At 40.6% G+C, this 25,763-nt stretch overlaps 1 protein-coding gene across 1 annotated transcript in view; it reads left to right on the top strand.

The window, feature by feature from the left end:
- LOC125226431 (kelch-like ECH-associated protein 1B) overlaps positions 1-25,763 on the top strand; it is a 33,188-nt gene that overhangs the window by 4,004 nt on the left and 3,421 nt on the right. The window contains exons 2-12 of the mRNA XM_048130414.1: positions 685-845; positions 3,949-4,062; positions 8,605-8,769; positions 9,371-9,520; positions 10,411-10,531; positions 17,361-17,587; positions 17,878-18,111; positions 19,352-19,543; positions 21,082-21,213; positions 22,028-22,107; positions 22,552-22,757. Of these exons, the coding sequence (XP_047986371.1) occupies positions 685-845; positions 3,949-4,062; positions 8,605-8,769; positions 9,371-9,520; positions 10,411-10,531; positions 17,361-17,587; positions 17,878-18,111; positions 19,352-19,543; positions 21,082-21,213; positions 22,028-22,107; positions 22,552-22,757 (1,782 nt within the window). The remainder of the gene's footprint in view (positions 1-684; positions 846-3,948; positions 4,063-8,604; positions 8,770-9,370; positions 9,521-10,410; positions 10,532-17,360; positions 17,588-17,877; positions 18,112-19,351; positions 19,544-21,081; positions 21,214-22,027; positions 22,108-22,551; positions 22,758-25,763) is intronic.

The following is a 25,763-nucleotide window of genomic DNA, read 5'->3' as shown; positions in this document are numbered from 1 at the left end:
ACAAATGTAAGGAAATGATAATCGTGAAAACAAATATCTAAAGCTAAAAATAATTTAAAAGGCTTATTAAGCTCTTAAAGCGACATAGCTCGTAGGATCCTAACCATTAGACGATCACGACAACTAATACCGTTTTCACATTATCCGATCTGATATGATGGATGTCGGATGGATTTCAATGGAAAAAATCCAAGATGGCGCCTGTAATGTATAGGATATTGGTCCGACATCCGATATCGGATCGGATAATGTGAAAACGCACTAAGAGTGGTTCTGAAACGAGTTATTTGACATTCTCTGGGAATACAGGCGTTGAGTTAATATGTGTACTGTGTCTGTGTACTATGTTATAATATGTATGATAACCTAACCCCAAAATTAAAATTTTGAAAAAACCTCCGACCGCTACATAGTTAGTATACCGATTTTCATGAAACATGACTAAGAGCACTCCCGACTAACTCGGCTTTCAGGCAACAAAACTAAATCTAAATCGGTTAGTCCGTTCGGGAGCTACGATGCCACAGACAGACACACACACAGACAGACAGACACGTCAAACTTATAACACCCCGTCGTTTTTGCGTCAGGGGTTAAAAACTACACGCCGAAACAAACACGCGCAGTGTATTACCACCCTTATTCGTAAGCCTATCACAACCCGAGCTATTTTGATTGTTACAGAGGAGGAAATGGACGCGGACATGGAGGGGGCGGGGCGGAACATGTTGGACGACATGCCGCCGATCAACTACGAGGCGCTGCAGGGCGACGTCGCTCCCGGCTGCAACGACGTTGGTGATATGACCTTCTGCATGGGCAACTACGTGTCCGACTTTATGAAGGTGAGTGATGGAGGGTGATGAAGGGGGGGGACATGTCGTCTATCAACTACGAGGCGCTGCAGGGCGACGTCGCTCCCGGCTGCAACGACGTTGGTGATATGACCTTCTGCATGGGCAACTACGTGTCCGACTTTATGAAGGTGAGTGATGGAGCGTGATGAAGGGGGGGGGGGGGGATGTTGTCTATCAACTACGAGGAGCTGCAGGGCGACGTCGCTCCCGGCTGCAACGATGTGGGTGATATGACCTTCTGCATGGGCAACTACGTGTCCGACTTTATGAAGGTGAGTGATGGAGCGTGATGAAGGGGGGGGGGGCATGTTGTCTATCAACTACGAGGAGCTGCAGGGCGACGTCGCTCCCGGCTGCAACGACGTTGGTGATATGACCTTCTGCATGGGCAACTACGTGTCCGACTTTATGAAGGTGAGTGATGGAGCGTGATGAAGGGGGGGGGGGGGGGACATGTTGTCTATCAACTACGAGGCGCTGCAGGGCGACGTCACTCCCGGCTGCAACGACGTTGGTGATATGACCTTCTGCATGGGCAACTACGTGTCCGACTTTATGAAGGTGAGTGATGGAGCGTGATGAAGGGGGGGGGGGGCATGTTGTCTATCAACTACGAGGAGCTGCAGGGCGACGTCGCTCCCGGCTGCAACGACGTTGGTGATATGACCTTCTGCATGGGCAACTACGTGTCCGACTTTATGAAGGTGAGTGATGGAGCGTGATGAAGGGGGGGGGGCATGTTGTCTATCAACTACGAGGAGCTGCAGGGCGACGTCGCTCCCGGCTGCAACGATGTGGGTGATATGACCTTCTGCATGGGCAACTACGTGTCCGACTTTATGAAGGTTAGTGATGGAGGGTGATGAAGGGAGGGGGGGTCATCGCTCCCGGCTGCAACGACGTCGACGATATGACCTTGTGCATGGGCAACTACGTGTCCGACTTTATGAAGGTTAGTGATGGAGGGTGATGAAGGGAGGGGGAGAGGAGGGGGGGGGGGTCATCGCTCCCGGCTGCAACGACCTCGGCGACATGACCTTCTGCATGGGCAACTACGTGTCCGACTTTATGAAGGTTAGTGATGGAGGGTGATGAAGGGAGAGGGGGTGACATCGCTCCCGGCGGCAACGATGTCTGCGACATGACATGATATAACCATAATCTGATGTAGGCAATAGGCATGTTTGAAAATGTACGGTCGAGTTCACAAACACCTTTACAAACCAACATTCCAAATGTATGTATACACGACCTTATTGTCATTTGTCATAGAGACGTGTACCTAAATATATTTTTGGCATGTAGGTGATGTAGGCCTGTAAAGAATTATGTGAACTCGACCGATATTTGGTTAAAGCTTACTGCTAAGCGTGTACTATCGTACCATTTCGTGCAAGATGTGATGACACTGCGATAAAATTTACGTGAGGCAACAGAAAATTTAAATGACTAAAACCGCCGTCTTTCTTAAACAAAAGAATCTTTGATAAGTAATTATACACTTTAAGCTACTTAACAACTACAAATTGATGACTCATCGAAATGAATATTTAATTTGGGATTTTTTTACATTGTGAGTAATCAGTACTTTAACTTAGTTAAGTAATTAAACTATTGTACTGTACCTAGTAGTAGTTAAGTACCTAGGTTAAGATTGCTGCACCCTTGCAGGGTCCATATTATGTACCATGTACCTAATTAAGACCTAATATGTATGTAATAAATGCTTATGACTTATGACTTACTATCAGTAGCTCATCCGTATTAGGTACGATGAGTTAAAAAAACTGCGAACTAATAGTTCATGTTGATAACGATATGGCCACTATAGCCAGGTTGAATAGTCGTTGGAGATGTCGAGAAATCTACACATAAATGTTTATTTACTAATAATCTGCCAACAGTATATCGTACGGCAAATCAAATCAGATAAAAAAACAAGCTCGAAGAGTTGAATTATTATAGTTACTATTCACGGCGACATAATTATTAGTTTATCAGACGGTACGAATACTTAGAAATACCCCTTAATATTCTATTAAATGGTTCCTTTTAATCTATGCAACTGATCTATCCTATAATAGTACATTACGATACAAGTGCGTAAAAAAGGAAGTTCGAAACGAGTGGCGATAAATTAAAACACGACCGAAGGGAGTGTTTTAAATCGACACGAGTTACGAATTTCCTTTTCGCACATGTATCGTACGACGTTTTTCAGTACAGATGGCCATCCGAAGTCTCGACCTGACATATAATGAACCACTTCTCGCACTAGTGCGTAAAAAACCACCATCTGTACTGAAAAATGATTTTATTAGCCACACATGACCGAATGTGTCCGAACAAAATATTAATAATATGCGCGCACGTGTATGAGTAATAGGTATACGTAATACGTATATTATGTATGTGTACTACGTAGCGTCACAGATAACGCAACCTAGGATGACTTGCATGTTTAGTGTGACGCGCGATAAAAAATATAATAAATTTATTCTCATACATTAAAATTTAATAGATACCTACTTACCGACATACAAATTTTCCATTAAGTCATTTGAATTTGATAAAGTCACATAATATTAGGTATACCCTTACTCGTTTGTCGTAGGTCAGCGATAAGACATTTTTACGAGTTTAGACCACCATTTTCGTAGTCGATTAATGATATTTTCCATAAAATACGAGTACCTAACCCAACCGACTGGTATTAGTAAACTTAGATGACTTATAAATAGTGCTATACTATACCTAAGTTATAAATACAGTCAAGCTAAATACAGCATGTCGTGCAAAGAGACGATAGAACGGAGATGGCGGACAGATGTTGTCATGAAACTCATGAACTCATGACAACCCCCTCTGCCTGGAGTTATAGCTCGGCCAGATTTGCACGAGAACATTAGGATATACATTCCTAATCGTCTCCGCTTTACTCAAAGGTTGACTAGTATATACCTCATGGCATAAAGTTTGCCTTTACGACATTATTACCTAAGTCTTTTGTGCAATACAATACAATTTAAATTAAATAGTTACCCATTTACGAAACGACCTTGTATCAATAGCAAATATGCATTGTTCACAGATGATGTTCACAATGCGATCACACCACATGCTCACAGACGTAGTACTGGAGGTGGGCAGCGAGCTATTTCATGTCCACAAGGTCGTCCTGGCCGCCGGCAGCCCTTATTTCAAGGTAAGAATCCCGATTATCAAGCTATAGTCTCACGGAAATCAACCTCCACTATCCACCCAACGATATTTTGGGTGACCAACAGGACGGCGTCCATTCGGTCTCCCCAAGTAGGTTCTTTTGACTGCCCGATCTTCACCCATCCTTTCAAGGTGACCAAGCCAACGGAGAGTGAGCTCGGCGTCGGCGAAAGCTGGCGAAATACCGCTCAAGACCTAGCAAAGTGGCGTGCTCTTGTATTGGAGGTTGGAGGCCAACTCATTTTGGGTTATTGTGCCAAAAAAAGTAGAAATAAGAAAGAGACGTCACTATAATAACGACATTGTATTTAGTGACGTCTCTTTCAAATCAATTGATGTAAGATATACGAGACAACACTGCGATATTGCTACTTTTTAATCTGTACGATACAAACGAACTACGAAGATATCATCTCGCAATATACGCAATGTAAAACAGTATTTGGGGATTGCGCAGTAAATTGTAGGACGACCCGTGACCTCTGTTGACCCCACAGCATGATAAACTCATTCATAAAACTTCGCTCGCAACGCGGCAGACGATGCACGAAAATGTGCCGCGCTCACGCAACGTCAGCTGATCGGCCTCAGCCGGCTCAGCCTAAGCCCTGTACGCATGGCAAGAATATCAGAGTAGTATATTATTTTGATTTATTTTTACTGGAAATTAGTCATTAAATCTGACTACATTCTTTTAGTGATACACAACCGTGTAAAATAATAGCAATTAAAACTACTAAAGCTTCAGTGCCACTCTTGGCATATAAGGGGTTGAAAGAAAACGAAACTGTGACATTGCAGTGACAGGTTGCCAGCCTCTCGCCTACGCCACAATTTAAACCATATCCCATAGTCGCCTTCTACGACACCCACGGGAAGAAAGGGGGTGGTGAAATTATTAACCCGTCACCATACAGGCTGAAGAAATATAAATTCTTATTAGACGAAGCTTGGAGATGAACAGATTTCTATGCGAATGACGAATATTATTTTGGAAAATAATTCGATGTCGCGGATAAATCGCAAATACTCGTAATTTGTAGGTATAATTACAAGCCAACATTGCAAAAATATAATAACACGTCTCTAAGGGCCACTTGCACCAACGAAAATGGAGGGTTAACCCACCATTTTATATGGAATTTGACAGATGACAGCCCACTAACCCGGGAATTAAGTGGTTGGTTAGGAAGGTTGTATATACTTAAATATGGAATCTTGGTTTGTTAAGATGTTTGGGAACTAATCATCCTCCTTGCGTTATCCCTGCATTTGCCACGACTCATGAGAGCCTGGGGTCAGTTTTGACATGAACATGTTTGTGAAGAAATAAAAAAAAATATTTAGGTACTTCCTATAGCTCCTATGTCAGTCCCCTATAAAATTGAAAAACCCTATCTAAGTAAAATATGCAAATGTGTACAACTTGCATATTTTTCTTAGGGTTCCCAGTGTTTTGTTTATTTGCACCAACCTCTGATGCTTTGCCGTGACTGTAACATCTTTTAAAACAGTACCTAAACAATAAACACGAAGCCATAACACACTACTCATTCGAATAAATTATAGATCAAACCAATTAAATATGCCTTTTTTGTTTTGTTTAGAGCATACGTGCGAAATACTATCAAATAATAATGCGTTGTTCTTAGATACCAGCACACATTGATAAGCCTCAATTTATCGTAAACTGGTAGATACAAACATAGCCTCATCATCGAGCTCTTACTGAACGCTAAACCGTAAACCAACCAGTATTATATAAGCTCCGGTCACTCATAACAGCTATCGATGTTTATATTATACTTATACTGGTTTTCCTCCTACGAATACTTAATTCGTAGGCACTAGGCTCAAGGTGACGAGACTGTACGAGTTCGTTGTAATAAAACTGCAAGTCACGTCTACTTTATAACCCATAACTAATTGTTTAATTACCGATTTATGTTAAAACGACATTACCGACCTTGTTATTGTAATAATTTCTTTATATAGAATTTATCGTTGTTTTTGAAATTGTAATGTTTGGTAAATAAGTCCTTTATTTGTTAATAAGTATGATTCGGAGCTTAGAAGTAATAACAAAGGTTAATACGGTAGGTATTTATTCTTCATTTACTCGTAGATGTAGATACAATACGGCTACCATATCCTGGGGGCAATATAGGTAGGCACTCGTAGGTAGAAACTCAATTCAGGAATACATGATAAAACTCCTCATGCTTAGATAAGATATTAGATGTGGTGTAAAATAGAGAATGAGCTATGAAAAAGGCACCTCTGCTCTGGTGTGCAACTTATACACCCCAAAAAAGTAACAATACGCGAAGAAGAAAAAAACAGATACCAGATGTCATAATCATAAGGAATTGAAATGCAACCAAAACATGATGATTCTCGAAAAGTGAAACTTTTATTGTGGTTATATAGGATCTGAATTACATCGGTTAAGGTAAGGAAATGAGCTATTTGATTACAATGCGATTACAAATATCTCGCTAACTATCGAGTTCATCATTGTTAACGGAATTAACACCCAGCAACGATTTAATTAGATTCATTGACTGGTTGGATCCAGTTTCCTCATTATCAAGGTCATGAGTAGATAAATCATTTCCATTTTAATTTATCAGGTTTAGTATCAGATAATCCGAATCTGGAAGAGCGCTGATATTGAAGAACTACTTAGTATATTAAAGAAAAAACGCAAAAAATACGCTTCCGGCGGGACTCGAACCTGCTTCAACCTCAGATTATAGACTGCCTAAACGTACTTACCATATAAATAAAACAAATAATTCCAACGAGGACGTTGTGCTTTGGTTTGATTCTTTTGTAGTCTCCAACTGCCATTGTCTCTTAACGGATCCCAGATTCTCCCACACTACTCAAATCTTAGAACATACATCAACGAAAAGCGGCCACCTTTTCGTTAACAGTAATTGTAAAAAGTTTAAGAAGTGCCTGGCATCCGATATCCGTTGGCTCGTTGGATCGACGACATCCGGACAACTGTGAGTCACAACTGGATGAGACTAGCCGAGAGAATAGAAGTGGCGTTAGAAAGGCCTAATGCTCAGCAATGGGCGATAAAAGGCTGACATGACGATAACTATGATGAAATATAATTTTTATTAAGCAGAAACGTCTGCTAACGATTCTAAACATTTTTATATTAAAGGAAAAAATGGAAAAAATTTACGCTTCCGCGTTGTTACTAGTGAATTCTCAATATAACTTGAGACTCCAGTGCCGTTACAAGATGTAATAGTCTGTCGGTAGATGGCGCTAGACGTCACCCCAAGACGTGTGTACAAAAGGAAAGGCATGGAAGGATTTGCGAAGTCCGGCGTGGCTTCCGTAGCTCAATTGTTAAGAGCATTGGTCACGGATTGCACCTTAAAATCAACTTAGAGTAGCATTTGAGATTCCGTTATACAGGTTTTTTGTTCTGTAATAGCAGTTGCCGTCCCTTTTAATGCGAATGAATGAAATTTCTAAAATTTTATGTGTGTAATATTTAACAAAAACTGTTCTAAACGAGGAACTTTATGAAAAGTGGCGTGTGAACTTGTGAAGTTTAGTGTCAATCAAAATAATTTGGATTTCGTATAATTCCATCATTACTGCAAAAAGGTATGCGATGGAAATTTTACCGTTAAAAGAATATTAGTTTAATGGAGTATTTTAAGTGCGCCCTCGATTTATACCTGTTTTGAATAAAATAAATAAATATAATTTAATACAATAAAATTATTGGCACCATAGTTTCTACTATGAATCCAAGAAGTAAAACATACGCTTTTATAGTTCGACTATGTCACTTATCATACGCATTCACTGCCATAAGCCCGCCATTGTGGATTCAATTAGGGTTGCATGAGACTTTAACTATGATCCAGTTTAACTTATAAGTTCTTTATATAGAAAACAATACTTGTTTTCAATGTTTTACTATAGAAAGATCTTCTAAACAGTTTTTTTTTTATAAAACATATAGTAAACTCAGCTATAACGCTATTGTGTTTTAAAAGAGATACCGAAACCATTATTCCACAGTTCTGTGATATAAAAGAGTAATTGTGACGTATACGGCGATGAGATATAAAAGGCATTAGAAAACGACTATTAACGCTTTTCAAAGCTATATAAACGTATCCTGAAAACTTCATTATACAGCAAAATAGCTCTATAATGGTATTCATATCACTACTACAGTGTTAAATACTGTAGCAGTGTTTTCCAAAGCCACTATATCCCAAAATAGTGGTATAGTTAGGTTTTAATTTCTGTTAAAATACGACTACTAAAAATACTATAAGCGGCTTGTTGGGAACCTTAATAGCGCAAATTGATAGCATAACAGTGATTCCTAACACTATTATACAATAATATTGTTCTTTAGTAGGTTATTTGGTGCGGGTTCAAGTCCCGCCGGAAGCGTAAATTTTTCCATTTTTTCCTTTAATATAAAAATGTTATGATGAAATATCTACTAGATTTGATATTTCTTCTTTATCCACAGGCGATGTTCACAAGCGGTCTGAAAGAGTGCGAGATGTCGCGCGTGCGGCTACAAGGCGTGTGTCCGTCGGCCATGGCGTGGCTCGTGTACTTCATGTACACGGGCAAGGTGCGCATCACGGAGGTCACCGTGTGCCAGCTGCTTCCCGCCGCTACTATGTTCCAGGTAATTATGATAGCTGGATGGATGTTCGTTCGATACCCCTGCTGGTGTGAGTGGCCCCTTCCGCGCTCTGGGAGCTGCGTCGAGTCGCGCTACATCTTCGTGGGGCGGTCTTCCGCCATGGTTTTGAGGATGGCTGATGCTAACCCTGGCGGTTATTTAACCTCGCGACGTTTGAGCGGAGCCGGGTTTTGGGGCAGTGAAGGCGACCGGTAACTTGGGCTAGTGTGGGCGTGGTGTTAGGCGAAGGCTTGGTGAAATGATCTGGATCCCGCGCGATCGGCAGAGGGGGAAACGCCGGAATGTGTTAAGTGCATAGGGCCAAGTTCCCTCACTCTCGTCAGGAGAGGGGAAAGGAAAGAGTTACCGCTCTAAACCATGTGACACCCCTTGACTTGCAGGCGTCCATAGATTACGGTGACCGCTTCCCATCAGGCGGACCGTATACCTGTTTGCCACCGACGTGGTATAAGAAAAACAGAAGAAAGGTACTCGTGTCTAGTGACAGCATAAGAGCAAGCAAATGATGATATCTTAAATAACTGTAATAATTGTTATAAATATAGATATTATTGGTTATGAACATGTGATTAGTGCTCGGCAGATATCGAACGTGATCGAGGCGTGCTGCGCGTTTCTGGAGCGTCAGCTGGCGCCGTCTAACGCCATCGGCATCGCCAACTTCGCGGAGCAGCACTGCTGCAGCGAGCTCAAGCAGAAGGCCAACCAGTTCATTGAAAGGCGATTCACAGAGGTATATTATAGAAATAGAAAGAGAAATATTTTTTATTCATGGCAAAATAATTAAAAAAAAACCACACATAAATACAGATCAACAACAGAAAATTATTTACACACATAACATCACAATAAGGTAAGTAGGTACACATAATTGCCACGAAGATGGTCCTGATTCAGCATGGTGTTAGCCTAGAGGGCCAACGCAGATCTTCCGTCAGGTCAGGGCCATGCCGAATGATACCACGGGAAGTATACACATTACAAAGGAAATTATATCATATAGAAAAAAATATACAATTTAAAATAAGTTGACAACAGAATAAATAAACAATAAACATTTTTAAAATATTCTAATTATTCTAACATATCTATTATCATTGTTTAAGAAAATACACAATGAAACAGTATAGACCAGCGTGCGTAGCCGAATGCACAAACGCTCACGAAACGAAACACTCGTAGATATCTATCTCTATCGCTCTTGCGTATTGGCGCGACAGAGCCAGACTACCTTTCGCGGCGTTTCGTTTTCATTTCGCGTCGCAGAAATGCCATTCGGCTACGGGGCCTGGGGTCAGCAAACCATGGCTCACGGCACAAAATGAATACTGGAGAGTTATTAGACCTGTGAAAGTCAACAATTGCGGTTCCCTGACCGTTCCTCAAAAGTTTGTCGTTTGCCAACCCCTGTTCTATGTACAGATACGGACTTTAATTGTTGTTCCACTTCTAGCTCATTTTATACTGGAACGTCATAGCTTAACTATGCTTAACGGTCCAGTATAAAATGAGCTAGAAGTGGATCAACAATTAAAGTCCGTGACTGTACATAGATGAAGGTGAAAACCCGTGTCAATTAATATGAGTGCGACGTAAAATATAACTTACGTTTAACTGTATCAGGTCTGCCAGGAGGAGGAGTTTCTTCAGCTGACCCCGTCGGAGCTAATAGCGCTGGTGCGGAAAGACGAGTTGAACGTGCGAGAGGAATGCGAGGTCTACAATGCCGTGCTCAGTTGGGTGAGTTAGGCTAACTTACCTTTATCAGGTCTGCCAGGAGGAGGAGTTGGAGGAGCTTCGCTCGGTTCTATTTTAATATATCACGTCTTTAGATAAAAAAAAACTCTTATAAATACAAAAACAAAAAAAAAAGACAAAAAACAAAAACTTTATTTCTGGCCGGGATTCGAAACCCTGACACATACGATCTATCTGCGTACATGTACATTAGACCGACCTCGTACGACTGAGCTAAGCGGAATCGATGCGCGCGCGGCGAAATTAACGACCATATTTTACGTTTACTAACGCGAAAGAAAAACTCATGAAAACTCGAAAATTCGCGTTTTCCGGGATCTAAGGCTACGCTAGATCGATTTTTCACCCCCGAAAACCCCCGCATAACAAATTTCAGCGAAATCGTTAGAGCGGTTTCCGAGATCGTCGGTATATAATATCTGGGCAACCGAGCTTCGCTCGGTTCTGTTTCGTATCCTTGACATGTGTCGCCATCTAGTTCAAAAATGAATAGTACCTACATCGAGCGAAAGAATTCTCAGCCTTAAGACGCTACGATACCCCTCATTTCTCCATACAAACGCTCTCGCCTGTTTCCTCTCTGGTTTTTGAAGCTAGATCAATGGTTTTTTCAACACAGACTTTTATTATCAATATCTGTGTCGGACCGTTTTGCTTTTTTTGATATTTTTGTTTTAAAAGGAATTAGAGCCTCTCAAAGTTGGCCAAAACGGCTTAATTGAATTTGCCAGAAAGAAAGGCGTGGTATTCAAAACTGAGATCAATTATCCAAAAAAACGAAACGGTCCGACACAGATAATTTCCTTGTCTTTCTGGTTTCCAAATTTCGTAACGATTGGTTAAGTTTTGGAGGAGGAAACAGTCGAGAGCGGAACCTCGATTTTTGCAGTTTTTACGCGGGATTTCGCGCCTGAGCTGCAGTTGTCCCTATCGCACCAAATTTAGGGGCGGGGCTAAGTTTTTATATACGGACACTGAAATAAAGTGATGGGAAATACTCGACATCTAATGTCGATAATCTAGTGATGTGAAAAGTTATCGATATACTACGTCGAAATATCGACATACCGTGTTTGACGAACTTTTTAGTTAGAAATACGTACTATAATATGTTCATATTTAAAATTGGTGGTCCAAAAAAGACCAGTCTGCTCAGAGACCACGGGGACAATGCCGTCCTTGAAACGTCGGAGGTTAGTGTTTAAAACATAGTAAATACGCGATTAAGTCCCGTTTGCAATTTTAAATATATGTAAAAATCGTGAAAGTTTGAATCTGTATTATATATTCTGTGGAAATACTAAGTCCATATTTTTATAAGTATAGGTATGTAACAATTGCATACAGGTATAGGTTTATTTTATACATGCATAACTTTTCTCGTCATTGGTTTACTAGTAACAATTATAAAGTTATGCTGTATTTTACGATAGATTCCACGAATATTAGGCAACTATTTGGTATTCGGTCTTTTCAGCCATTTTGCCGAAAATTTGGTATTCGGTCATCATTGTTTATTTATTACTATTCTGCCGAACACCAATTAGGTAAGTAGTTATATTAGTCATATTATATGTACTTATTTACACACAATAAAAACAGACATAATATTAATAATTTAAGTCATGTTTTAAAATATTTAAAAAAACGATGGGCCTTATTTAGTAATACATAGTTTGTTCAGGTTGGTACCAGTACCTGCCCTTAATAAGGCCCAGTGCTTATATTTCTTCTAAGTTTTATCAATCATGCCGTTTTGTATATTTTCTTCGCAGACATAGAATCAAAAAATGCCCTAAATAGTTACTTCTCTAAATAAGGCCCATCGCTCGCTTCTTAAGTTTTATAACTTTGTGTAAACATTGTGTTCATGAATTCAATCATCAATTTGTGTGATAAGTATTTACACTACGGTCTGTCGTCTAAAACACATTTATTCAGGACTACCCATATAACCATAATCGGTCGCCGTTCCTACGCAAATCCTCCTATTTTGTGTACACACAGGTCTTCGGGTCTCAATGCTTAGTCGCAGTACGGTCGACGTTTAGTCGCGGCGACCCAAATGGGGACGATTGGTAACAGGCACAAATGGTCACAGAAGTGTGCACTACGCGTGCACACATTGTTACCGTTTGGCGACTACTTTCCCAAAATCATTCGTTCATTTCATTCTTTTCATATGGCGACTGTCAGAGACGTCAAAGTAAAAAAGAAATAAAATCATTTGACATTAAAATGTAATGGCGTAAGAATTTGTTAAAGATAAAATATTGTTTGCATTTGTAATATAATGTGGGCTAATTACCATGGCCAATTAAATTGCTCGAGTGATTTCATAAAATAAGTCTAAATTTATCAACGCGCCATCAATTTACCTCAGTTTAACCAGTAATAATATTATTGACTACTCGGTGTTTGCGTGTTATGTATATTGATTGGTGAAGTTTTAGTGCTCCGGTGCATATACTATACTGAAATAATAAAAATAATGCCTAGAAAACCAATAAAGTTGTTAAAATATGGATTAAGACGGTAATATTCCATGTAAAAAACAGTCGCCAAACGGTCACCAAACGGTCGACAAACGGTCGCAAAATGGTCGCAGCGTACACGCGTGACCGAAAGCAAAATGGCTTCTTGTATTAATTTTTTCCAGGTATCCTCAAACTTTATAAACAATTAAATATGCCGTCGTACTCAGTTGCCCTCACTAAAGAAGATTAAGAAAAATTGTAACGTGCGTACCGAGCTGCTGGGTTGTAAAGGATCGGGGATCATATTATTATGGTCTTCTATAGAGCAACTAGTATTTTGCGGCATTTCACAATTGACACTTGTTGAAGTAGTCGTCATTAATATTACTATCAACATTAATTTCAGCGATCTGATGTACTTCTTTTGTCAAGATTTTTGTATAGATAAGTGTCTACAAATTTGTAATGTTAAAGAGACATAAATAAAACGTAGTAGAGTAAATAATGTGTTTTTTTTGTAACCCAAACAAAATACTTGTAGATACGAGTGCGGAAAAGAGGAAAATCGATACGAGTAGCGATAAATTAATACACGAACGAAGGGAGTGTTTTAAATCGACACGAGTTGTGAATGTCCTTTTCGCACGTGTATCGTACGACGATTTTCAGTACCTAAATCTAAGCTAAGAGTTTCGACCAGACAAGAAAAGAATCATTGCTTGATTTGCTCGCACTACTGCGTTAAAAAAAGCAGCATCTGTACTGAAAAAAACTATCATTGCGCAACAGAAATTCTATTAATATCACAGTAAATACTCTATTTCATTTGATTCCTACTTTTATTGTGTAAAGCAACACTACACTTCATTTTTATCAATAAGAATTAAAAATTATATATTTAATACATTAAGTAACTATAAAGTGCTTATCTATTTGTATTATCATTCTGCACTTTTCTTAACTTTCCCACATTTCTATAAAATGTCGAAGAGTGCTTAAATGGTCGTCGTCGTTTATTATTATTTAATTCGCTCATATTTAAATGATTCAAAGCAACCAGTCCACAACTTCACAAGACAGTTTGAGAAACCTTCGTATTTCAGATTGTCATTTGCGGATACAGTGGTTTAGGAGCAGTTCGGTAATCAGACCTACACATGTGTGTACAAATTCTGTCAATGTCACTGTCAGAAACCGTTCTGACAGTGACAATGACAGCCACAAATTCGTCCACATGTTGTTACCGTTATGTGTGCAAACGTCGACTAATAAAGTGTCGTTAAAAGTCATTCTGACAGTGACATTGACAGCCACAAATTCGTACACATTTTGTTACCGTAACGAGTGCACACGACGACTACATTTTGTTATTGTATCAATACGGTCGCATTGTTTGCACGACGTTACCACGCGTTATGTCACATTTGACAGTTAGTTACTGATTTGAAGATTTTGCGACTGAAATGGTTGTATGGGTATGCATTTAGGATATGGTACTCTAAATTATAGGGGTTCAAGTCTTAACAAGCAGTGCGTCAAGGTCAATGTGGTCAAGATAGGCTGACTTTATTTCATATTAAGTTTAAAGGGACAAAATTAGGTACTTAATTAAAGTAGTGTGGGGTAGCCTGCTGTCCTACGGGGCAATAAATATTATAATGTATTCTGTTTATGTGTATTGTGTATCATAATACAGTACAGTACAGTACTAGGCTTTGCGGGGTCGCCTTCCACTCTGAGGCCACCACTCAAATAGTGGCGCTGTTGATAGCTCATCTTTGAAGATTATATCCGATCCATCTCTATTTCCACAGCGCTACTTCTTGGGTATCGAAGGTTGTGAACATGTGGACACATGGGTGGCATGGGCCTTATTTCATACCTGCATCAAATAAGACCCATAGTTTTTCTGTTTAATAATACTTACTTTTTTACTTACTGCACGAAATTTTTGAACCATTTACACTTATCAAGTTATAAAACGTACATAACATTTCGAAACTTAATAGCCGGGCCTTGTTTGCATTGACATTATATATGCCCTTAGTAGGTAGATGAAATGAGTATTACCAACATTTTAATTCTGCGGTAACAAAAATGCTTTGCCGAAAAGTATAAATAAGATCTAAATAATAAAAGTATATAAAGTATCTATACGTTTAAATAGCCTAGGTTTAAATTTAGCTGGCAAATTAGTTAAGCATTTTTATGGTTGGTATGCATGTTGGTAACCACGAAAAAATGCACATTTTATTACATTATGATTATGGTAAGTAATTAAATAATTAAATAAATATTGGGGACACCTTACACAGATCAACTTAGCCCCAAACTAAGCAAAGCTTGTACTATGGGTGCTAGGCGACGATATAGCGCAGGACACCAATGCGAGCGCAGACTTCTAGCCGAAAGGTGTGGTTTTTCGGCGATTCCGGGGCAACTTGCCGAATCCTACACCGGGGCAAACGACGCAACGGAGCCACGCTGTTACGTCATCGCCCAAATAAATTGTTTAGTTTTAAACTTTTTTTTTTTATTGTTTTTTTTTTCTTTTTTGTTATCTAAGTTTCGTGACGCATTGGTTTTACTGTAATGTCATGTAAACATGTTTTTACTAATAAATAAATAAATAATACATACTTAAATAGATAACATACATACATACAATCACGCCTGTATCCCATAAAGGGGTAGGCAGAACACATGAAACTACTAAAGCTTCAGTGCCACTCTTGGCAAATAAGGGGTTGAAAGAAAATATACATAGAAAAAATCCATGACTCAGGAACAAATATCTGTGCTCATCACAGAAATAAATACCCTTACCGGGATTCGACAAACGACGAACGACGACGGGAACCGAAGACAACATTAAAATTAGGTAGTTAATTAAAGTACTTTGAAGTAACCTGCTGTCCTACGGGATAAATTTTGGAATTATCCGATTAACGGCATTACCCGAATACCTACACCTTAACGACATTATGTATAAGATAAGGAATTGTATTTACAATACTTAAAACATTACAAATTTGCATTTTTGTCAAATCCACTTAGTATACTTCCCGGAGTCCAAAACAATACGCATCAGAACTCCGAAACTAGAGAAATATATCAAATATAAAACTTGCATTGGTGCGCGAGTTGGTACTTGCGCCGCCGCGCTTATGCGTCTGTGTGCGTGCGCCGCGCGCACGCACACAGGGCCTCTCTGTGGGTGCCGCCCCCGTCAGCGCGACGGCGATAAAGACCTAAAAATCTCAAATTTGAATTCGTGCTTCGGTATCGTATCCTCTTAACAACACAACTACTCCACACGAGATGGCGCGCATTTCGCCACAAAAACTCAAATAGTGTATTTTCTATTCGTTTTAGCCTTGACCTGTGTCGCCATCTAGTGTTTGCAATAAATAGTAAAATTCGCGTTTTCCGGGACCTAAGGATAAGTTAGACCGATTTTTCACCCCCATAAACCCTCACATAACAAATTTCTGCGAAATCGTTAGAGCGGTTTCCGAGATCGTCAGTGTAAATAAATATATATATAAATAAATAAATAAATATACAAGAATTGCTCGTTTAAAAGTATAAGATTAAATAAATATACAAGAATTGCTCGTTTAAAAGTATAAGATTAAATAAATATACAAGAATTGCTCGTTTAAAAGTATAAGATTATAAGACATCCTTACACAGATTGATTGAATGCTTATTAGTGAGTGACCCTTCGATACTCCAACCATGGCAGGGACGGAATTCGTTGGTGGTTTTAGACGGTAGGTAGTCCTAGACTGGTTAGTCCGTCATAGACCCTGGTATCCCCGGACCTGGAGGCATGCGTAAAAGCATTTCCCCAATGTAAAAAAAGGTCTGCCAAGAGAGTGCTTGGAGTTTCTCCAACTGATGCTGTCAGAACTTTAGCTATAATGCTCATTAGTAGGCACCTAATGTTTGTCGTAGCTCAGAATAGGCTAGTTTCCTATACTTGAAATAAATTATTTTATGCAGTGCACGAAATAAAGCACCGCATAATTAGAAGAAAAATATGGACAGTAGTTATGTTTAAACATAATTTTTATTTAATAATTCAAAGAAAAATAAAATAACATGAATTGACTGACGTCACTTCGGTATTTCATAGTAATTCCGTATTAGCAAATCTTGACAGTTCTTAAAAAGAAGCTGATTTGACTAGTAGGAAACTTGCCTATTACCGGAGAGCACTATACACGGTGTCGTGTCGTACATCGATGTCTACATTCGTTGTCATATTCGAAGATTTTTAGCACAAAGTTTTAATCTAACGTCATGTCATTCAAACGAGTGATATGGTATCAGCACCTCACGCCCAACTTCCTCAAGGAGCAGATGAGCTCCTGTTCCGTGCTGCAGAAGGTGCCCGCCTGTCGGGAGTACCTCGCGAAGATATTCCAGGTGAGACCACATGCAGCACATCCTGCAGCTGCCAGCACCTCACACCCAACTTCCTCAAGGAGCAGATGAGCTCCTGTTCCGTGCTGCAGAAGGTGCCCGCCTGTCGGGAGTACCTCGCGAAGATATTCCAGGTGAGACCACATGCAGCACATCCTGCAGCTGCCAGCACCTCACACCCAACTTCCTCAAGAAGCAGATGAGCTCCTGTTCCGTGCTGCAGAAGGTGCCCGCCTGTCGGGAGTACCTCGCGAAGATATTCCAGGTGAGACCACATGCAGCACATCCTGCAGCTGCCAGCACCTCACGCCCAACTTCCTCAAGGAGCAGATGAGCTCCTGTTCCGTGCTGCAGAAGGTGCCCGCCTGTCGGGAGTACCTCGCGAAGATATTCCAGGTGAGACCACATGCAGCACATCCTGCAGCTGCCAGCACCTCACGCCCAACTTCCTCAAGGAGCAGATGAGCTCCTGTTCCGTGCTGCAGAAGGTGCCCGCCTGTCGGGAGTACCTCGCGAAGATATTCCAGGTGAGACCACATGCAGCACATCCTGCAGCTGCCAGCACCTCACACCCAACTTCCTCAAGGAGCAGATGAGCTCCTGTTCCGTGCTGCAGAAGGTGCCCGCCTGTCGGGAGTACCTCGCGAAGATATTCCAGGTGAGACCACATGCAGCACATCCTGCAGCTGCCAGCACCTCACACCCAACTTCCTCAAGGAGCAGATGAGCTTGTACTCCGTACTGCAATTTCACAAGAAATATAACAAATTTAAATTGATGTAATAGAAAGTAACATTCTCCATACAAAAATGAGTAAAGTAGAAAAAAAATCTGTTGAAAATTTCACAATTTTGGAAAGTTTCCGTCGACACATCAGTAAACGTATGATTTAAATATGATTGCATAACAGATCAGATAAGTAAGTATGGTTTATATCAATCGACACAGTGGGACGTTTTACTAAACTCGCTCACAAATATTGACTTATAAAATTGTTCTGGATACTTAAAAATTACAAGTGTCATTTCCTCCATATTCATATCAGGGTGCCGGTTATCTCGTACATATTTGCTCTGCAGAACGATGAGTGTTCAAAAAATTATGGATAAGGTGCCAACATGATGAAAATGTGTCGAAATCAGGACTTTGACATCACAGCCCATGATTCAGCATTTTTTCTAGCACATATTTTAGTGGGAACGGTCTCAGTAGGCAGACAGAGTGGGACCGCTGCGATATCAAGTGCTGAAGCTACGATCAAGTTATCGGCCGGCCTTTGTTTGCGTATAGATAAGATTTTATAGTTAGGTTAGAAATGACAAAATTTGCGTGAACAGTGCAACCGATTTATGAATTAAAAGTGTTTCGTGAATAAAGTAGTGGTACCTACTCTAATACAAATTTATGGAAATCATTTATATTCAGAAAACATTAGGGCGAATGCGTGTAGTGTTATCTATTCATATACTTATTTAAAAAGCAAGTATAGATGTCCATAATTTAGATGAAAAGTTGATAATTTCATTCAAAAACTATGGCGACCAATGACGGTCATAATATCGTTGTAGAAAAATTAAAGGTAGGTTATACATTTAATTGTTTAACACTTGTATTTCAAGATTTTGCTCATGTTCACACGGCATGTTCATACTAGTTACCTATCAAACATTAATGTTCAGATTTTGTAATGAAATTAACTTGTCTTTAACATTAAAACTAGTGACTATATTTACGTTTAATAATAAAAATACTAGTTTTTTTTATCTATTGACCTACAATGATTAGGTAGGTAGTAGGTACATCGATTACTACTAGGTATAACTAACAGTTATGACAGTAATCAAAATATTAATAATATAGATTATTGATAACTTTTTCACCGTAAAATTTCTTTTCAGGATTTGACATTACACAAGAAGCCGGTTGTGAAGGAACGGCGGCCTAACACTCCACGCATCATATATGTAGCGGGGGGCTATTACCGACACTCCATCGACGTGTTCGAAGCGTTTAACCTGGACGATGGCTGTTGGACGACGCTGCCGCGGCTCACCGTGCCGAGATCGGGGCTGGGTGCGGCATTCCTTAAGGTATTTATTTGATCTGACATTACACAAGAAGACGATTGTGAAGGAGTGGATCATATATGTGGCGGGAGGGTACTACCGGCACTTTATAGACGTTTTCGAAGCGTTTAACCTGGACGATGGCTGTTGGACGACGCTGCCGCGGCTCACCGTGCCGAGATCGGGGCTCGGTGCGGCATCCTTAAGGTATTTATTTGATCTGACATTACACAAGAAGACGATTGTGAAGTGGATCATATATGTGGCGGGAGGGTACTACCGGCACTTTATAGCCGTTTTCGAAGCCTTTAACCTGGACGATGGCTGTTGGACGACGCTTTCTCACCGTGCCGAGATCGGGGCTCGGTGCGGCATCCCTTAAGGTATTTATTTGATCTGACATTACACAAGAAGACGATTGTGAAGTGGATCGTATATGTGGCGGGAGGGTACTACCGGCACTTTATAGACGTTTTCGAAGCGTTTAACCTGGACGATGGCTGTTGGACGACGCTGCCGCGGCTCACTGTGCCACGGTCGGGGCTTGGGGCAGCCTTCCTTAAGGTTAATACATTTGATCTGACATTACACAAGAGATAGTTGTAAAGGAATGGCGGCCTAACACGCCGTGCATTATATAAGTAGCGGGGGGCTATTACCATCACTCTATCGACGTGTTCGAAGCGTTTAACAGTGCCACGTTCGAGACTCGGTGCGGCGTTTTTTAAGGTGATACATGTGAGATTGACAGGTTGGGGAATCCATTGACGCTTTCGAGGCGTTCAGTCTAGACTATGGCTGTTGGACGACACTGCCGCGGCTGACGGTGCCACGGTCTGGACTTGGGGCGGCCTTCCTTAAGGTAATCATCTGAAATCGTCGTTTGCGACGCATTTATTTTAGATGACAAATGCTAGACGGCGTTACCAAGGCTCACGGTATCACTGATCTCGATCGGCGTATTGCAATTTGCAGGCATTTAAAAGTCTGACATGCGCGTTTTGAGGGCGTAGCGTTAACGCTCATGCTTAATTATCGTCACAAAACTGACAGTACTAACTTTAATCTATCAAAGTTTGTAAACTATGACGAAACATGACTCATACTTAGATTTTTAATAGTCATCTATAACACAGATTTGAGTGGGGTCAAAGCACTTTGACGTCATGAAATAATTATGTACTTAAGTACTCGAAAAAACGGTATTATAAAATTGCTGACTCACTATTAATGTGCTATTTGTATAAAATTTGTAACCTCTTATAGCTATTAAAATATTTATTTATACATACAATATACAAGGAATGTCAACAGCTATGAAAGTTAAATATAGCAACAAAAAACCGATTGTAGGAACTTACTAATGGAAACTATGAGTAAAAAGCCTAAATAGGCGTAATCATTACGCTTCGTTACACCGCTTAGATTATGTAATTATAGGTATACTTGGGAAGACAGCACATTCACTTTGCCAGTATAAAAATCGGTTCATTCAACGTGAAGAAAAAGGACGGCATGTTACCACTGATGGATGGTTTTCTAACAGCATCATGTTGTTCCAGGGTCTGTTCTACGCGGTAGGCGGCCGGAACACGTCCCCGGGTGCCTCGTACGACAGCGACTGGGTGGATGTGTACAACCCTGCCAACGAACACTGGCGGCCCTGCAGTCCCATGTCCACGCCGAGGCACAGGGTAAATACACACACGTTCTTACAGGCAATAGGTTGGATTTTAGAAGGTTGTGAGAGCGACTGAGTGGATGTGTACAACCCTGCCAACGAGCACTGGCGGCCCTGTAATCCCATGTCCACGCCGAGGCACAAATACTAAACCAAATACATACTCTACTGTTGTACTTATAGGCCATTCCATTGCTTGAATTAAGTTAAGAGATTATTACGTTAATGCTACGGCCGGCTACATACATCCCGATAACGCGAATATTCGCATTATCGCGACGTATATAGCCGAATATTCGCGAATACTTCGGAACTTCGCCCGAAGCCGAAGTCCCTTCGCCTCGCTGTCGGTAATTTGCCCACATCAAAGGCACAATTGAGTGCTCGTTTTTGCGGCATTTCAGTGTGGCCACACCTCGGACACTGGCGATCAAATATATGAAAGAGGCGCGTTCCTAGCACACATTCTAAGCTCGTGTAGGAGAACACGTACCATGCTTGTATGAGTGAGATATGACAGGTCGACTATTCGCGTTCTTGACAGGCGGTAACTGTAAGGTAACCGAGAGCGGGTGGGCGGCACTTTCAGCGGGGAGCGGGAGTGGCTACTGTACGATACTCTTTATTATACTGTGGTGTGGCTATGCACATTCGCCGTAGGGCGGAGATAAAGATTTATCACGATAATTCTATCGCGATGTGTGTAGCCGTAGCATAAGAGTACAACAACGATTTTTTAATGCACCTACAATTATCTCCTCACATCTATCCGTGTTAGTTCTATAGTTCTTTGAGAACTAAGTTTAAACTTTTTGACATATTTCTAGGTGGGAGTAGCGGTAATGGATGGACTATTGTACGCGGTGGGAGGATCGGCGGGGTCGGAATATCACAAATCTGTGGAATGGTAAGTGTTATGTAAAAAATATTTACTTATTACATTGCATAGCGATTTAAAGGAACGGCTATATTGGCACGTCCATGCCAGGCAAGCGATGCAATCTCACACCTGACCTTATAATACTGTGCTATTGGAAAGATACAAGCGATTTCAGTTAGTGCCCGTTAGCGCTTCCACGTCACATTCTTAATGCCACAAATGCCACCACCGACCACAAACACGTCACCTTCACTCTTAGCGATTTATTTTGTCTATTTGTAGAACACCAATCCCCTCTGATTTGTCAAAATAACCTGCAACAGTACCAACACCGATGTCGATCATTGTTAAACACCTCTCTACACGTTCGTGTTTGTCCTTTGTCAAGCGTATGAATGCTCCACGTTATTAAAACGAGTTCTGATCAATTGGTTTGTAGTTTTATATTTGAACACAGCGATTTCGTTTCAGCTACGACCCCGAAAAAGACGCGTGGTCGACCGTGGCGCCGATGGCGTGCGCGCGGCTCGGCGTCGGCGTAGCCGTCGTCAACCGCTTGTTATACGCCGTCGGCGGGTTCGACGGCGCGCGGCGGGTTAACACCGCCGAGTGCTACCACCCTGAGAACAACCGCTGGTCAGAGATCGCGCCCATGCAGCAAGCTAGGAGTGGTGCCGGTAAGTGTATTACTGTGGCCGTCGTGAACCGCTTATTATATGCAGTTGGCGGCTTGGACGGCGCGCGGCGGGTTAACACCGCCGAGTGCTACCATCCCGAGAACAACCGCTGGTCAGAGATAGCACCTATGCAGCAAGCCCGCAGCGGTGCCGGTAAGTGTATTAGTGTGGCCGTCGTGAACCACTTGCTATACGCCGTCGGCGGCTTCGACGGCGCGCGGCGGGTGCACATAGGGCATGCTCCCGGTATTTCCCGGTTCTTGATTTCCCGGGAAATCCCGGTAATTTGATGGTGGCGAAATAACCAGGACAAAAAATTAGGAACCGGTGCTCCCGGTTCTTTTCAAAATATCCGATTTTTTTTTAATTGCATCTGCATTTGTATTTGTGCAATGGCATTTTTAATATTTGTAAATCATTAGTTAAGTTGAATCTGACAAGATAAAGGGGACGGACTGAAAATCAGCGTTGCGCCGTCAATTTGTAACAAAATGGCTGCGCAGCATAACATGCTGAGCCCGTTCCTTTTGACATGCATGCTAGTTGTCTATTTTATTTTTTAATATTTTTGTGTAAATGTTCAATTTTTATTTGTGTGTCAATAAATGTTTTCTTATTCTTATTCTTCTTATTCTTATAAACATGATAATTATTGCAAGTAATGCAATTTGCAACATTGCTTGCAAATCATGGTATTATTGTACTTCCTTATAGGTATGTATAACGTAAACAAACCACAGTAGGTATAGGGCAAACATTTGTTAATTATTTCCAATTCAATGTGCTAATTCTCTCAAAACACACAGACAGACGGAGAGAATCGCGCCATAAGGGTTGTTTTTGAATGTTTTTGGTATCGAACCCTAAAAAATACTAAGAACTGGGATAGAACCGGGAAATGAAATTCTTGGAACCGGTCCGGTTCTGCATGTCCCAGGTGCAGACCGCCGAGTGTTATCATACCGAGAACAACCGCTGGTCAGAGATCGCGCCCAAGCAGTAAGCGAGGAGTGGTGCCCATAAGTTGATAAGAGCATCTTTTTTGATAACGTGCAATGGAAGACGTGGTGCTGGTGACTTACTTTGAATGTTTCTTTTAACAATAATTATTTAAGAGCGCTATGACAAAAAAAGGCGATATATTGTAAAATGCACAATATTTATCGACAAAATTGTACACTTTACTCATACTAAAAGACAGTGAAAGTACTTGTTTCAGTTAGAACATCTTATTAACTGTCGGTTAATTAAAAAACATATGGAAAAAAAGCTTTTTCAATTAGTAATGATTGTTTTCCTGATGCTCGTTTAGGAAAAACCGCGTGAAGCACAGAATTCGGAGCTCTTATTATCAACAATTTGATAAGCTCACTCTCATAAATGAGGTAAATTTAAGTTCCAAATATCTTGTACTTAAGGCCCATTAAACAATATTTATCATTTAATCCTTTGAAATTGAGAAATTGAAAGTAAAACGAACTCAATTTTGTCTTGAAAATACATTGAAACAAGTGATCATTTCTCCGAAAATCTACATGTTATCGAAGTTATTTTAGTATATAAATAATCTGTACAATCTGCTTAAATTGCTATTATCCATTTGTCGTTATAATATTATATAATGATTTTTTGCCAATTTTTTGAAAATTAGCCTTCCTGTCGCTATTTGATCGGCGACGGACGCCTGCGATTTCAGTGCCGCGCCGGAGCTCGTATAGGTGAGACGTATGTCACTTCGCTCTCCGAGTTCTGATCGCAAACGTCGAGAATATTTATCGTTGTGTGGGTCGGACGCCTTGTTTATACACGGGCTATCCTCGCATTGTGTGTGTGTAAACAGCGACCAACGAATTTGATCCTAGATCCGTAAATATTTGCTTTTGTAATATTTTGTTATGTTTGAATGTTAAAGTATTACAACGTTATGATGATAAATATGTAAAAATTACAATACGGTCAAGATGATAAGACATATCAAGATGGTACTCGGGATCTGATGATGGAGCCAGAAGGTGGTCACCAGTACCAGTGAACCATGTAAGTAAACGACTTCGTGTTTAGGCTCGTTGGGTTCGTCTCAACAAGACCTTTGACAAGAGGTGGTACTCAGGGTCTGATGATGGAGCCAGATGGTGGTCACCAGTACCAATGAACCATATAACTAAACCCAGAGATGGGGAAATCGTAATCGATTCCGGATTACACGATTACTTGATTTTACTTTGTAATCCACTACTGGGTGTCAGATTACTTGTAATGTAATCAAGTGAAACGGTAAATTACCATTACATGTAAAGGAATCACTAATCATCTATACAATAATTACTATTACCAATAATTCGGAATCATAGTCGATTCAAAATAACTGAAATTATTGACTTGATTACTTTCAGATTACAAATATGTAGTACCTCAGATTGCTGACTGTCACTTTGACACAAAAGTCATCATGGGTGTCGTAAAATAGGTTTTAGGGGTGCTGATTCCAAAATTAATGACCAATGTGGAATCTGACATTGCTGACTGTCACTTTGACACAAAAGTCGTCATGGGTGTCGTAAAATAGGTTTTAGGGGTGCTGATTCCAAAATTAATGACCAATGTTCAATCTGACGTTGCTGACTGTCACTCTGACACAAAAGTCGTCATGGGTGTCGTAGAATAGGTTTTAGGGTGTGCTGATTCCAAAATTAATGACCAATTTGGAATCTGACATTGCTGACTGTCACTTTGACACAAAAGTCGTCATGGGTGTCGTAAAATAGGTTTTAGGGGGTGCTGATTCCAAAATTAATGACCAATGTGGAATCTGACATTGCTGACTGTCACTTTGACACAAAAGTCGTCATGGGTGTCGTAAAATAGGTTTTAGGGGTGCTGATTCCAAAATTAATGACCAATGTGGAATCTGACATTGCTGACTGTCACTTTGACACAAAAGTCGTCATGGGTGTCGTAAAATAGGTTTTAGGGGGTGCTGATATCAAAATTAATGACCAATGTTCA

This window comes from Leguminivora glycinivorella, chromosome 5 (genome assembly GCF_023078275.1).
Source record: "Leguminivora glycinivorella isolate SPB_JAAS2020 chromosome 5, LegGlyc_1.1, whole genome shotgun sequence".
NCBI classification, from domain to species: Eukaryota; Metazoa; Arthropoda; class Insecta; order Lepidoptera; family Tortricidae; genus Leguminivora; species Leguminivora glycinivorella.
This window is presented reverse-complemented; position numbering and strand designations above follow the sequence as displayed.